This window comes from Maylandia zebra, linkage group LG19, assembly GCF_041146795.1.
Source record: "Maylandia zebra isolate NMK-2024a linkage group LG19, Mzebra_GT3a, whole genome shotgun sequence".
NCBI classification, from domain to species: Eukaryota; Metazoa; Chordata; class Actinopteri; order Cichliformes; family Cichlidae; genus Maylandia; species Maylandia zebra.
Window position 1 is genome coordinate 8,160,025 of NC_135185.1, and position 16,250 is coordinate 8,176,274.

Here is a 16,250-nt window from a genome sequence, read left to right on the forward strand (position 1 = left end):
TTTTAAATAAAATAAAATAAAATAAATGTATGCAAAATAGCTGTGCAGTGATAATACTCCACATTTAGTATTTTTAGACCATAAACCAACCCGACCTCAGATTTAGGGCTCAGATTCAGAGCAACTTTAGATTGTTTGAGGAATCAACCAAAGCCTTGCCTTCTCTGAGGAGCTAAAGGACGGGACAGATCAGCATGTGGATTAACGGAGTAATTGAGATTAGCGGAGTTGCAGTTTGGTAAAACCTGCAGCGCTGCGCTCACCCGCTGAATTTGACGCCTCAATTACGCAGGGCTGTTATTCAGTTTCAAGAACCACACCGTTGCTGCTAAAATAAACACTTTGGGAATAGAGTGCATTCGTTTTATACAGGAAACGCATCACAAACTGTTAACACACAGATGCAGTGCTTGATTTACAACTGCAAACACGTATCTTAGCGTGGAATTCAGAATACAGGATACAAAAACAGAAAGCAACACAACATTCCCTTTCTCTGTAGCTTAAAGAAGGTTTCCAATTATCAAGTGCTTAAAGCATCTGTCGACCAGCCTGAACTTAAAGGACACAAAAATAAGATGATTTGGTAACATCAAGGCTTTCCCAGCGGTAATGATTACATTTGGACTTAAGATCCATGCAAGAATTTGTACTCTAGCAAATCTCTTGAGTCCCAGCCCCCCCAGCCCTCTTCAAAAGGCTGCTCATTCAAAGGGTTAGGATGTTTGACAATCCCAGCTTGTATTACTCCAGCAATTAATTGGATACCTTGTCGGGATGTTCGCCTCTCATCTGCTACTTAGAAAGACAAAGGGCTGGCGGGGGGCTGTTGACACCTCCGTGCGCCTCTGGACTATAAATTGAGACACTCCGCAGAGGAGCAGCATTCACCTTCCTGCTGGACTTGGAGAAGCAACTTTTTTTTCAGCAGAGACCTTCATAAACTAATTTTAAACAACCGTCAGCATGCAGGTACCGATCGGAGCTCATGGATACTCCGTGCGTAATTGCGCACCTGCGTCGCTGCACCTGCACTACCAGGGAGGGCAGTGCGAGTCGAAACCACCCAGTGGGAAATCTTTTACTATTGAGGCTTTGCTCGCCAAACCCGAGGACACAACCAGCGGCCGCACGAGTCCTGCTAAGTGCGGAGTAAAATACGAGCCAGCAGCACCATCTCTGCCTTTTACCGGACACGTAGGCTTACCGATAGGACCAGCTCCGTGGGTCTACTCCTCACCCAACGTGTTACACTCAGCGATCCACACGCAACCTGGATATTCCGTCTACTGTTACTCACCTTTCACCTACCAGCCATCGTGTCGAGGCGCACTTTACGCTCAAGGTAAAAACAAACAAACAAACAAAAACAAAAACATCCGAAAAGTAGTTTGTCTGTAGAAACGGAGACCTTTACGCGGCAGTGTGTGTGATTATATGTTTCATCTGTTCTGCAGCTGCAATGCCCAAAATCAACGTGGGGCTACATTCGCTCAAAACGAAAGGTGGGAAGTCAAAGAGGATGCGCACCAGCTTCACCAGCGAGCAGCTATCCCGCCTGGAGAAAGAGTTCGCCCGGCAGCAGTACATGGTCGGATCGGAGAGATTCCTCCTAGCGTCTTCTCTGCAGCTCACCGAAGCTCAGGTAATAAAATCTTACCGGAAAACACATAGTTTAGGTATTCTTTCAGACATCTCAACAACTTAGTCGTCTTAAGGTAAAAGTACGATTTCTAAGTGTCTTCTTTCTTTTTTTTTACCCCATAGGTCAAAGTCTGGTTTCAGAACAGACGCATCAAGTGGCGCAAACAGAGTCTGGAACAGCAGCAGGCCAAACTGGCCAAACTGGGCCTGGCTGCTCCACCGAAAAGCCCCGGATCTCAAGGGAACGGAGATGAGGGCGATGAGGATGAAGAGTTCTCCGATTCGGATGTGGATATTGACGTATCTGACGACTCCAATGAGCACTGCTGAACCAACCACCGGACCTTTGACTACAATAAAAAAGAGGACTTTTTTATATATATATATGTACATATATATATCTGAGAAAAGAGGCTAATAGTCTCCAACTAAAAATATTTAATAGATTTATAGTTTTTTATTTAATTGTCTACATTTATTGCCCTTTTGATGAGTTTGTTTTTGTATATCTGAAATATTAAGAAAATATATTTTATGAAATGAATGCAAAACCTGTCCTGTTCATTCCTTTATATCCAATTAGAGAGATTTTTAGAAGTTTAAGGCAACAGCAGCAAACTCAGCAGCTTAAAGTTTGTTTGGGAAGCAGAGACATGTTACATCATGTTCTTCAAATCTGAATTTTTAATAGTTTGAGTGAATTTGCTGGATGTTTGCTGGGGTTCATTATTCATCGTCAGTGAAATGTGATCACACAGTTATGAAGAAGCAAATGAATTCATGTTTGAGGGGTTAAAAAAATACATGGCACATTAACTTCAAATCTGGTTCACTTGGTGTTTTAGAGAAAGACTTGAAATCCTGTTTTCAGAGGCATCATTTAGATATTTCAGAGTTTTATTTAACAAATAAATGAACTTTCATCTTTGCTACATGGAGCAATGTTCATCTTTAATGTGTCCTAAGCAGGTCATTCTTGTGTCTTTCTGGACTTTGCTCATTTCCCTCTCATCTCACTCTGCCAAGTCTGAGGATGATGGGAGATATTTCCTTCCAGGTTCGATCCAATGTAAAGTCTAGGTTCCCCTCTGGTTTAAGCTAAGCAAATAAATAACCAGCTCAGGGATTAGCTGGGATATCTGTAACCCAGGGTGGTAGGGGTCACTGTGTCTCGGAGCAAGAGAGCTGGGTCTCACTGTTTAATCTGTTTAAATGGTCAATACGACCGTTCTCACTGTTTCTCAGTGGACTAGGCTTCCACATGCCCACCCACCGCCAGCAGGTGTCCTGTCTCTGCTCTATTGAAACGAAAGGGACTCATGCTGTCTGCCTGGCAGACACGAGGGATAAAACAGAAGAGAAGACGGCACGTAGAAAGGATATGTGTCCATCAGAGCAGGTAATTGGGGTGGTCAACTGAAACTCGGTCACATTAAACAAAGAAGGCTGATGGGAACACACAGCGTCTACCTCTATAATCTTAAAAACATATGATGACACATTTCATGTTAACAAATGCATCGTCACAGGGACAACAGAAGGTACAAGTCAGGGATGTCAAATAGATTTTAGTTCTAGGTCACATACAGCTACTTTGATCTTCAATGGGTTGGCCAAGTGAAATTACAAGGTAAATGAGTAAAATGAAAGAAAAAGTCTTGGTAGTTCATTGCCCAGACTGTCCTGTAATTCTAAAATATAATGTTTTTATTATTTCTCTGAAAAATGTCCGGGGAGGTTTTCTTTTCTTTTTTCCCCTTTTTTATGTGACCTGGAATGTTTCTGTCATTTAATTGTTTATCTTTTATTGAATTACTTTGGTATAGTGTGAATACCAGTGGGAAGGTTGTCTTTACCAACGGGAAAAGCTGGAAAACCTATAAAAATACAGCTAAAAAAAAGTTCCTAGCTAAAGCTATGCACTCCTTCACAAGCGTGGAGTCTTCGCTGGGCCAAGTTGGGCCCCCAGGCCTTATGTTTGATACCCCTGATGTAACTAATTATATGAAGGGTTAGGCTTCTTTGCTTCTATGGTAACAAATTTGGTTGCTGAAAGTGATGATTTAAATTTATAATTTAGTTTCTATGCTCACGTTATTTTACCCGAGGCAAAGAACAATTACACAAACATGACATTTGGAAGAAAAAAGCACACACAAGTCACACAATCATATTCAATCAACAGAACAACTCCAGATGCAGATACACTTGTTTCTGCGTGCAAAATGTATTTTAGAATAAAGGTTTCCTTTCCCATGCAATATACTATATGTTTCTGACCAACAGGCCACTCAAGCTGACTAATTCACTACAAAAAGTTCAACAAAATCAAGTCAGATATTTCTTTTTCTGCCGATCAATTTAACTGTCAATTTAAATATCAGAGTGCAAGGAGACAAGGAGAAGACAGCTGGTCACCGTATCAAAGAGAAGAGTTTAATAAACGCTAACAGAGCTGATCTCTTTCACTGTCTCTTGTCCGCCACCCCCTGCCTGCTCTCTCTTGGTGCCCCCGTTTGGCCTGATTATGGCTTAAGCACCGCTGAAGGAGCAGAATTTGTGTAAAACCACAGAGAGCCGTTTCTGATGTGATCAGCCGGGAATCAGAGCCCCCTTCTCCTCTTCTCTGTCCACAGCTCCACGTAATCCCATTGAGGAACAGAAAGAAGCAGCTAGAGGCCTGGGAAAACTGAGAGAGTCCAGGGGAGGGGCGGTGGGGGTCACCGGGCTCATCGTCTCAATTAGCACAGGGCACCTTAACGGCTGGATGCTTGCCAGCGCTGACTGTGCTTCTTAAGACTCTCTGCAGGGTCCGATTTGAAGGCTTTTCTGAAAGGAAACTGTAACATCTTCACTTGTCTCTTGACCGGTCGCTCTCATCTGCTCTCGTGAGCTTTGCATTTCAGCACATTACACAATTTGTCTTGGCGACACAAACACAGTGGGCAATTTTGGTCTATCCACACGGGTCTCTTCAATGTGCCTTTGTTGGGCTGTGTTAATCTGAAACAACTCATCAGCAACTGTTTTGATAACTCGCTCAAGAGAAAAGACCACTCTTTGCTGGGTTTAGTGTTTAGAGCGTGCACATTTCAAGCTATTAACTTTGCTCAAAGCTCAAAATGTTGGGAGAATCAATATTAGGGTTTCAGTGAATAATTAATTGCAACTAAATCCTAATTTGAAGAATGAATTAGTCAATTTGGGTCTGATCTGAGTTTCTTGATGTTGAAGCTGATGTCTCGAAGTCGCTTTCTTGGCCTCAAGAACAGATCAAAGGCCAAAGCATTATTATAATAATTATTATTAGTATTATTAGTAGTAGTAGTAGTATATTGAACTCACTTTTTTTGAGGATTATTAGTGGCAATGATGATCCTTATTTGCACCAGTGAGGCCTGTTTTATACTAGCTGTTTTATATTGTCTGGTGTACCTAATTAATTGGCTAGTGAGTTTCTCCCCACCAAAAAATTTAAATACAGTTCGTCACATGACTCCCATGAGTTCTTCTTCGCCTTCAGATTGTAATGCAGCTTTGAGGAGGTGTGAAAGTTCTCATGGAATTCAACGAGCTGCAGCCTCAATGGAGAGCGCACTCACGCTTTAACCAACATGCGTTTTAGAGCAGGCGATCGTAAAGGGGGGGAATCCCTCTTTGCATTTTATTTGCAGAGGTAAGGGCCACTCTACTCCATCTAATAGTCATTAGCTTTCATTACAAGCGTTTGAAGTAGAGGCAGGGCTTTGTCTCGACGTGAAAGGCTCGCATTTGAGATGCACATTGACTTCTGACACGGGCACGGACAAGAGGGGCTCATGCTCGGAGAACAAACTGCTTCTTTTCTTTGCCAGGAAACAGCAGTTCCTGTTAACGTTGTATACAGAGACGGAGGACGCCATTAAACAAGCTGCAGGCTAAAACAGAAAGACCGCCGGATACCGACTGTGCAACTTTTACGTTCGACAGCAAAACCTTTCATCAATTAAGTGTCATATTTTAATTGTATTGTATCTGACGTCCCAAACTGAGATTTCAAACGTATAATCTTAACACTAATGCATTTCCCATCCCATTATTTTTTTCCCCAGGCCTTGTTCAAAGTGGGATGTTTGTTTATGCTGAGGAGGGGAGCCGGTGGAAGAGCGGGGCCCGTACAGGTGGCCGAACGACCGCACTTCTTATGCAGGTGCCACAAACGCAGAGACGTGCTACTTTTCTCATCTCGTTATAATGGGGTGAAATTTCCCAAGTATTTAAGTGGAAGAGATTAGCTGAACACACAACGCTAATGCGAAACAAAATGGCTAATTAGTTTATTAATGAACGGAGGAAGGGACCGAGGCGGTCTGCGGACTGATTTGATCTCATGGCTTTGATCAGCGTTAGGGGAGAACGAGCAGACAACACACGGCGCTGATCTTTGTCACACAGCCCCAAAAGCTGAATATCCCAATATTTATTTAGTTATTTCCTTTTAATTCACAAGTAATTTCATTAAGTTTCATTTAAAAAAATAATATGCATCAGTTAAAACTTAAACTTCTTGTTTTCCAACTTACAAGCCCTCGTGAAGCCCCTCGCCAACCTGGAACCGCTGAGGTCACAACTTCCCTTTGATCTCCGCGGATAAACTCAAAATCCTTACAACCTTACGGTTCCTCACCTCAACCGCTAGATGGCAGCATTGACATAGAAGTCGGTGTTTTTCAGGGAGCTGTAAGAGCGTTTCAATCTTCCGCCACTAGAGGACAGCACTAATCTAAACTGCCGTCACTCCTCACAGTTGTTTCCTTTTTTGACTGTGAGGAACTGAACAGTTTAAAATGTATTATTATTATTATTATTATTATTATTAATAATAATAATTTTGTTGTTGTTGTTGCTTTTGTTGTTGCTGTTGTTGTCAACTTCATATCAGTTGATTAACATTTAAAATTATAAGATAAAAATTTATTTTAAGTTATGGATAAAAGCAGGCTGTTTAGGGTTTACCGTAAGCGTTTTTTCCCCCCCACTCTTCCATCCGGTTATTTCTAGCTCCTGCAGGCTACCTGCATCTTGGAACATCTCCGATCTCTCTTCTGGGTTTTCTTAATACACAAAATGTGCAACGATTTTTTTTTCCTCCGGTCACACTGGACATATTCATACGTGTGTTGGGTGCTTTAAAGAGTTGTCATTTATCTCGTTTTATTTGATTCTTAATGCACTAAATGAGAATTAAGATCTCGAAAAGGTTTCAGATTGTTGCAGCTGCTACATTGAAATGTCACTATAAAAGCTTTAAGGAAACAAATCCATTAAAACAGTCAGTGCACTATTCTTGAAGATCACTTTGGTCAGACTGAGTAATAAGGGGGCCTCGGGGGTGAAATCAGCAACAGGTACGGAACAAGGTTAGAGCGCTTTCCTTTGTTTTTTGTTACAGCAGAGCGATTTGATCATCTATTAACCAGCCGCGATCAGGGTCAGCGCGTAGAGGCCCACAGGGTTTCATCATTAAACTCAAGGCGGCATTTTTAACCCACTCAGCCATCCTTCAAGTTCCTGCTTCTGATGCTCCGTTTGGACTGTTTAGATAGAGAACTGAGCTGCGTGACTGATTCCTGAAACGTTTCCCTGTAAAGGCGGTGTATTCATCGGCGCTGTTTCCTTGTTCCTCTTATCTCTCCATTCTCTACCACTATAGGCTTGTGGAACTTACCGCTGACCTATACGACTAAAATACTTGTGAAGGTTAAATTTAAAGAGTTAAAAAAAAACTCCAGGGTTTAATTTTACAGCTATTTCGCGGCAGACCTTTCAATAGACACTTATAGTTATGCCACAGATGTGGATGATTTCCTGGCAAACTGTATTAGGAATTTATGATCCACCAAGAATGAATGTTAAAATAACTGAATAGCATTTATGCGTCGCCACAATCCTCACCGTGTAATTACTATAACTAAAAGAAATGGAAGTGTTCAAGGAACAGCCCCATATTAAGCTTTTCGAACAATGACCCATTCCCAGAACCGATTGCTGTCTTTAGGAGCCTTTAGCTCTAAAAGCCTAATCAACAGCTTGTTTTACCTCATAATTTCCATCGGTAATGATTTTCTAATGCAACCCCAACGCGAAGGAGCATATTAAGAGGATAATTATTAACTTGGTTAGCGCGCAATGGAAGCTGAGCGCCGAGGGAGCAGCTCTAGTAATGACAAACAGACTTTCTCCTGCTAAACTGTCCTCACAGAGGACAAACTCACAGACGTTTTCTTAAAAATATATATATAAAAAAACACGAGGCGAATTAATGACGCCGTTATGTGCTTACAATAAAAAGTAATAATAATAATAATAATAATAATAATAATAATGATAAATGAGCTTAATTTTTAACATAAAAACGCGAGCACACCATTAAAAAATACAAATACACGTTGTGACCTGAAAGATGCTTCGATCTGATTCGACCAAATTTAAAAACGTTTGCTTGACGAATTTAAATTTTAAACAGAAAAAAACCTCTAAACTAAAATTAAAAATAACACCTGTAACAAATATTATTTCTCGCCTTTTCTCCTTTTTTTAACCGGAGCTGTTAAGTCGAACGTGCACTTATTATTGCACCGATTGAGAAACATTTTAAATCCACGGAAAATTTGATTTAAAAAACAAAACAAAACAATCAGCGGGACACCTCACTTTGTAGAGAGAAAGGATGCTCTGCTGCAGGGAGTCTGACTCACCAGAATCAGCATTCTTCACTGATTCATGTTGTTGTTGTCGGGTTTGTTTGTTTTAAATATATATTATGAAGATCACATAAAAACATGAAAGACAGACGTGGAGTTTCGACTGTAGTAATAATAATTAATAATAATAACCTCAATAAAAGAAAAATAAGCGGTATTTGAAGATAAAACTTTGTATTGTCTTATTCTGAGAGGCACATAAATCTCATAATATAAATCTAATTTTGCTCTTGTGTGTGCGTGTGTTTGTAATGAGAGTTGAAAGAGAGCCTAAACGTTAAGTTAAAGGTGAAAGATCCAAAGTGTCTCGGTGAGTCAGCTTTAAAAAACAACAACAAAAAAACAAAACAAAACTTCTTAACGAGCGTCAGTCAAATACTGACACTATGAGAATTCCTGAACTGGATGAATCTGCTGTGGGACGAGTGGGACCTTCTCACTCCCGCAGGCGGACTAGTTTTTTCCCCCCTCCTGTAGAAAAACTTGACATTAAAGCTGAACGCGACATGCAATGACCCATTAATTGGAGCATGCTAGTTTTTCTCAGCGTGCCCCTGTAACTAAGCTGCCCGGTCTTGTGTGATCTACAAAGCAGGTACTTGAGGAGACCTATTGGCAGGTGCTCTGGTCCAATCAGCTCCCTCTTTCCGCGCAACGTCAAGCCACATGGAAGGTTTCGGGCGCTTTTCTTGGTGCGCATTTGCGCGCAGAAACCCTCCGAGCGCGCACGGGCTCGGTGAATCAGGACAATTTGCAGCACTGTTGAGTTTTCTAGCAGCATCTTAGAGCTCGTGTAGACAAACCCTTCACCCACCCTCCCCTAACACCCCCACCATCTTTGGCCATGATGCTTCTCTGAGAGTGGGCTTCTTTTTTTTCCCTTTACAGCAAGAGGAAGGAAAATAATAAAGGCTGATCGCGTTCTTTTTGGTTTCCCTTTCTACCGAGAGATGATGTTTTCGTCTGCAGGCAAGCGCTGCTTCACGATAGAGTCTCTGGTCGCTAAAGAGAACCCTCTAACAGCAGAGGATCCCATCCGCCCGACGGCTTTAAGTTACTCCAACCCGACGACAGATGCCTTAATGAACAGTTACCAGGCTCCACCACCGGCCAGGTCCCTCTACCAGAGCCCGGACCTGGTGTTCCCGGAGACGATGAACCACCCCTCACTCACCGTGGCTCCTCACCAGCTCGGAGGATCCCACCTACAGCATCCGCACTTCTTTGGGACGCAACACCGAGACCCGCTCAACTTTTACCCCTGGGTGTTACGTAACAGATTTTTTGGACACAGATTTCAAGGTACGCGAAAAATGCGAATGCAAAACATAATAATAATATAATAATAATACTAATAAAAGTTTTTTTAATTATTACTTCGCTTAAAGATTTGCAGATGTGTGCGTATTTTGAGGTCCACTGTTGGGCTATAAAGGCCAGAATTCTTAGTCTAGAATTAAACAATGCGTTATTCTGTGCGTAAAATGGTGAATAAAGTAGGTGGAGGTGATTAAACTAATAAAATAAGTGTGTGCATAACACGTGGTTTCCATAGTAAACCAAATATCTTTGTGTGGGATTTTTTTCAACAATATGACTGTAGATTTCAAAAGCATTTTTAGTCGAACAATAAACTGTAGCCGCAGATATCACAATCCACAAGACCACTGACAGCTTGCAGCAGGCTTGTTGGGCTCCTCTCATGTTTCCCACTCTCGTTTGCCCTGCAGCTACTCTCGGAAAACCACAGGAGGAAAAGATAAGCAGCCGTGTTGTGTTTTTTCCCCACATAAAATAAAATTCGCCTTAGGTGAGGCTACAGTTTTTTTCATTTAATTAAAAAATCTTGCACAAAAGCCAGTCCACAGAGGCAAAATAGATCAAATCTACCATAATAATTTCATCGTGAGGGGAGGGATGCGGAATAAAAATCTGATGCAGAGAGGCTTTGAACACAGCTAGTGGTGACAAACCTCAGCCACACCTACCCTCCAATAACTATACAGCACTAAGACCTGTTATTAGTAAGACATGAAAGATAATCTACATCTTTTTATTCATTCAATCATTTTTAATTACGTAATTGTCTGGACAGAAAATGTCATTTTGGGGGGAAAAAGCAATGTTGCAAACGCATAAAGGGCCCCTTAATTTAAAAACAAAACAAAAACAACTAAATAAATCAAATATCTGTATCATAATTATACCATAGGCTAATTAATACATACATTAGCCTTATTGGATGTAATTGGGTAATATGGGGAATTTAACAGAATTTGTAAATGTAAAAAAACCCCAACAAACAAAAACCCAAACATTTATTTTAAATAAAACAGTTTGCACCAAAAAATAACTCTGAGAAATATTGACCATAAAAAAAATTCTGAAAAATATTTATACCCTAAAAAATGCAAAATAGATCAGACTAAAGACAATAACTTTTAAAGACGCATTTAATATATTTAGCTGTAGTCACATAAATATTTTTTATATATTACGATGTGTTATGATGTGCTATTTTATGACTCTATTCCGAATGTGTAGCCATGTACTTTCTTATTTAACTATAAATGTCTGATCCTGATTTTTGTCACGATTTATTTATTTTTAAAATGTGCGTAAAGTCATTCAGCCTAAAACTGCGTTATAGGGCAAAACTGTCTTTAATGAGTTTACCAGAAAATGAATTTATTGTGTTTTTTTTTATCAGGTTGGACAGTTTACAATGCCACGTTCAAACGGGCCTAATAAATAGCACGATTGTGCAAAACAGCATTTTGTTATCGTACTTTTGTATTAATACGCTTCTTTTTTTTTCCAAATGTCAATTCTATTTTATTAACAGAAACAGTAATAAGTGAACCATTATAACTTGTTTTGTTTTTTTCTCGGGAAAATAAAATAAGAATGAACTTTTTCCATGACTGACGTTACCGTTTCGTTGACTTCGCTGTCAGGTAACGACGTGTCCCAGGACAGCCTGCTCCTCCACGGCCCTTTCGCGAGAAAACCCAAACGCATCCGGACGGCCTTCTCTCCCTCCCAGCTCCTCCGGCTGGAAAGAGCCTTCGAGAAGAACCACTATGTGGTCGGAGCCGAGAGGAAACAACTGGCCAACAGCCTGAGTTTATCTGAAACGCAGGTAGGTTAAGCTAACGCTTGCTTGTTTAAATTAATTGCTAACGTCGCTTACTTTTGTCGTCAATACTATTACTGCTAATAAACTATTACTAGCATCTGGCTAGTTCTGGATACTTCTATAACGTTATCCACACATAGCTACAGCTAAAATAGCCCCAATATTTTAAAGCCCAAGCAACGACATTAAAACGGACAGCAACAAAAGAATAATAAAAAAAAAATAATTTATAAAAATAATTTATATTTATTTTCTTACGTAGCCAACAATTCTTTATATGTTATATTATAGGCTTTTACTCGTCTGTTTAGTTGTTAGAATACATTTATTTGAATGAATGCACTGTATTGCAGAAAACTAGATTCAATTGTAATAGTTTATGGCAATTTTATTTGTATAGCACATTTTATGTGTAAACTCAATGTGTTTAACATGAAAGATAAAAACATAAAACCCATGTAGGTCTACTGTGCCTTCAGGCAGTAAAAATAACAAAACAATCTTTACAAAGATATAAAACACAACACACACGTACAAGGTAACACACACTGTTATTAAGTGCAGAGCTGCGAGAATGATAAAGTTTGAAGTTTGTCTTTGATTGTGGACAGAGCTCTGACTGACCTCAGGGCAGCTTGTTCCTAAGAACAGGACCCGGGTAGCTGAGAGCATTCTCAGCACACTTTGATCTAATTCTGGGAACAGTTAAAAGATCTGCACCTGATGACCTGAGAGGTTTAATCGACAGGGAGCAAGTCAGAGATTTATTGCGGGGCCAAACCATTTGGAGCTTTCTGAATTAATAGGATTTTAACGATGATTCTGTGCTGAGCTGGGAGACTTTAATATGTTCAAATTTCTGCGTATTTATAAGGACTCTGCTGCATTCTGGACAAGCTGAAGCCTACTGATAGTTTGAATGATCCTTCAAATGGAGCATTACAGCACTCTTGATACGGATGCATCAAGCACTTTGATATAAGTATTTTCAAACTTTTTAAATATATATTTAAGTGGCAGAAAGAAAAAAACAGTTCTTGTGAACCTGTTAACATAATGAAAAACAGAAAATTAAAGTCCAAAATGAAAAAAAGTTCCTGACTTGATCACTATGTTTCAGAGACAGAGATGATAAATATACAAATATTTTCTTCTTGTTATTCTAATTTCAATAATTGATACGTTAGAAATTTAAATTAACAATAATTAACTGAATTTATCTTACATGACATATCTGTAGGCCTGTGCACTTGCATTTTTTTAACATTTACCTGACCCACATTTTGCAAAGAGTCTCTCAAAAGGATTTCACTCATGTATGCTCTACCGTAAGCTGTGGTAAATATTATTGATGCTTAAGTTTAATGAGTCCACACTCTGTGGGTGTCAATTAGGCTGCCTAATAGGTAAGATTAAAAGATATTTCCTCAGTCAGCAGTGTGAATATATTCTGCTTGCAAGTTTCTGGTTTGTGTCAGTCAATAAGGCGGCTTGCAATTAAGCAGCAATTGAATTATGCAAATTTTAAAGACTGTCAAACGAATACTAATAAACTCACTTTATTGGATCAGCAAGATTAAACGATAGCATCTACATGGGTGATAGCAAGGCCCATGTCATCAGTTTATCTTAAAGTTAGAAAATTTGGATACGATTAATCAAGTCACTGTGGTCATGAAATAAGCACGAAATACTGTAATATACTATAACGTATATAATGCAGCTCACCCTCCACCCCTTTAGCTAAACAGGTCATTCACAAATTACTGCACTGTACCAAGGATCTTTAAGCGTTTGCTCTGAAAAAAAAATTACCCCAAAGCCGAGCAAAGTAAAGATTAAAGAAAAGTAATGTAAGTGTGAGTGTGTAGTACTCTGACTACATACGGGTTAGTCAGACAGGTTCATATTACAAGGTCACAGCAGCAACTGTCTGGAAGCTTTTAAGCTTGATATTTCACGCATTTTATGCCATCCTTAGTCATTAAGTCTTTATGTGCACTTCTGTTTTCCCTCTCGCTTGCTAAACAGAATAAACTGCGTTGCTTTATTTTATTTCCCTTACTGCATTTCAACAATACAAGTCAGAAACACAGTTTGCCAAAGCACATACTTTGTAGTACCATAAAGAAAGAGAGAAAGGAGCTTCTTAAGGAGTAATTATTGTGCCTTTATTAGATCAACAAAACCACAACATGGCCATCATTTATCTTATTAGCTGCTTGTGCGTTGGGAAACTCAAAATGTGCATCTAAACAGATGTTCGTTAAGTCTTTTCCTTTTTCTCGGGTCACACACTGAGTGCTTTTCTCTATCCAGGTGAAGGTGTGGTTCCAGAACAGGAGGACCAAGTACAAGCGACAGAAGCTGGAGGAGGAGGGACCAGACAGCCAGCAGAAGAAGAAGGGGAACCACCACATCAACAGATGGCGCATCGCCACTAAGCAGACCAGCTCCGAGGACATTGACGTGACCTCAGAGGACTAAATCTGCGGTCCAGCCTCTGACAATGCTGCCCTACCCCTGCATCTGCTTGTGACGCATCAGAGGACCAATACTATTTATTATGTAATATTATTAAGTATAATTAGACACATTAGAGGAAGACTCGAGGACTTAATATGTGATCACTGCTCATCTCTTCATCAAGGTGCTATACTCTGTGACACTGGGAGGGGTGGGGGGCATCTTATTTAATGAAATCTCCTCTGATTGTCTCTGGATGAGAAGAGATTCTGACATCGTTTGATCATTTTGGTTGTGTGACAGCCAAACATGAAGAGACATGACACCCTCTACCATGGTGTTTTTGTTGTTTTGTTTTTTTAAATTGTACATAGACCAGTGAAGGTTACGTGTTTTTTGTTTGTTTTGTTGGGGGGGTGTTACCACTTGCTTAGGTCATTAACACTTCATCGCTCGCCCTACTCCACCACCTGTGTACCAAGTTAATTTAAATTTCTCCTCACTTACAAGAAGGAGGTGATCCACACTACGAATCCACCCGGTGAGTCGGAGGACGCACTCGGTGCCAGACCGGAAGAACAAAAACTGGGGAGAAACAAACAAACAAAAAAAAAAAAATTACGTAAAGGAGCACGCATCTAAAGAAGATTCAAAGACCCTGCATGATTTTATTCCCACTTTCACGCCTTCAAAGCCGTCTTGGCTCTTTGTTACACTTCCTAATGAAGATTCTTCACAGTAATGTGACTCTTGGCCAGCTGTGCATGACTCTGGGACAGATGAGAAGCTGCAGAGACCTCTGGTGTTCGGGTTAACTTGAGCTGCATAGTACAAGTTCACAGCTTCGTGCTTCTTCTGCCATGGCACATTTGTGATCGTGAATGTGTGCAGATTTCATCCAGCACTGTGTGTAGTACAAAAACGTAATATGACCAGAACACAGTTGTGCGAGCGGAACGTGTAATTACAGAAAGATGTTTTAGAAATAAAAGTAAAAATTATTTCTCTGATGGGATACGCCATTTTTGTGTGTGTGTGTGTGTGTGTGTGTGTGTGTGTGTGTGTGTGTGTGTGTGTGTGTGTGTGACTCAAGTGTTTTCTTTTTAAACTTCAGATACTGCAAGATTACATTTCATTACAGCCATTGCAGTTGCAGATTTGATTTATTACGTCTTACTTTCAAACTCAAGATGCATGCAAGTGATGGGAATGACAACCCGGCAATACTGGAGCACAAATGAAGAATTTTACTGTTCTTTTTGCTGTAAGCTGCAGCAAGCTTAGGTGGGTGGTGCAATCCAACATCCCGTTAAGGTGGTTTCTCTTTGAGATTGATGTGTCAGGAATGTTGCCGGACAGCTGCACAGGTGTCAGGTGTGTTAGCCATCAGTCTGTATTTCCTCTGAATTCCAGCAGAAATAGCACAGAAATCATTCCCATCCAGAGGCTGAAACTCCTGGAAAAAAAGGAGGGAAAGTAGTTGGCATTGTGCAGAAGCCTTTTCACCAACTGCCACAGTAATCACCTGTCAAAGGAAACGGAAGGAGCCTCTGCCTAATGACCCCGAGGCTTTAGAGATGAGCCCTGACGGCTGACCCTGATGACTTGTTTTGTAAGCTAAGAGGCACGGAGACGTACGAGTAAAATGCACTGCAGTAGTGCTCACTTTTTTCTTGTTTTTTTTTAACAGCGGTGCACAATACATCAGACATCTGGAGGTGTAAAGGGGCCATATGTTTTGTTTTGAGTTCCAGGATATCCTATACTCACTGCAGGTGCAAATACATTGTAAGAGACATTGACGGTTTCCAATCATCTAAACAAACACAATCAAATGGGCTTATTTTTAAACAGTACAGTAGCTCACTGACACTAAAAGCTGTCTTGACGGTGAGCGGGTTGCTTAAGCCCAATCACATCTTGATTAGCTATAAGGTCAGCGCAATTAACGTGAGCTGCACCTCTAAGTCGTCTGTTAGGAAAACAATTAAAGGCAAAAATCAAGCTCATCTCCCTAAACGCCCGGTCTCGTGTCGCCTTAGTCAGCAGAGGGGAGAGTTTAGGATGAGAGCAGGAAAACAGCGTGAATAACAAGTGTCTCTCCAGACGTGTAGGTTTAGGAGCTGCTGTTGTTGCTGCAAAGGTGTTAGAAAACTCGACCGAATCACTGTGGGTTTAATCAGGGTTTTCTCATTACTTGCTTTCTGGGGGATGATTGCAGCTTTCTGTTTTCTCAGTAAAACGTACAAATTACACTG

At 40.4% G+C, this 16,250-nt stretch overlaps 2 protein-coding genes across 5 annotated transcripts; both read left to right on the forward strand.

The window, feature by feature from the left end:
- Positions 1-953: 953 nt before the first annotated feature.
- noto (notochord homeobox) lies at positions 954-2,005 on the forward strand. Its single transcript, XM_004554832.3, has 3 exons — positions 954-1,345; positions 1,458-1,645; positions 1,768-2,005. The coding sequence occupies exons 1-3, from the start codon at positions 967-969 to the stop codon at positions 1,972-1,974; spliced, it is 774 nt and encodes a 257-aa protein (XP_004554889.3). The 5' UTR covers positions 954-966; the 3' UTR covers positions 1,975-2,005.
- Positions 2,006-5,171: 3,166 nt separating this feature from the next.
- emx1 (empty spiracles homeobox 1) lies at positions 5,172-15,002 on the forward strand. Of its 4 annotated transcripts, XM_004554794.4 has the most exons (6): positions 5,172-5,320; positions 5,499-5,629; positions 5,736-5,833; positions 9,338-9,689; positions 11,345-11,529; positions 13,846-15,002. In XM_004554794.4, exons 3-6 carry the CDS (start codon positions 5,753-5,755, stop codon positions 14,011-14,013), a joined length of 786 nt encoding a protein of 261 aa, XP_004554851.1. In that variant the 5' UTR covers positions 5,172-5,320; positions 5,499-5,629; positions 5,736-5,752; the 3' UTR covers positions 14,014-15,002. The 4 variants fall into 4 exon arrangements, with proteins under 4 accessions (XP_004554851.1, XP_004554852.1, XP_004554853.1 ...); XM_004554795.4 differs by lacking the exon at positions 5,499-5,629; XM_004554796.4 differs by lacking the exons at positions 5,499-5,629; positions 5,736-5,833 and having other exon boundaries at positions 9,276-9,689.
- The last annotated feature ends 1,248 nt before the right edge of the window (positions 15,003-16,250 follow it).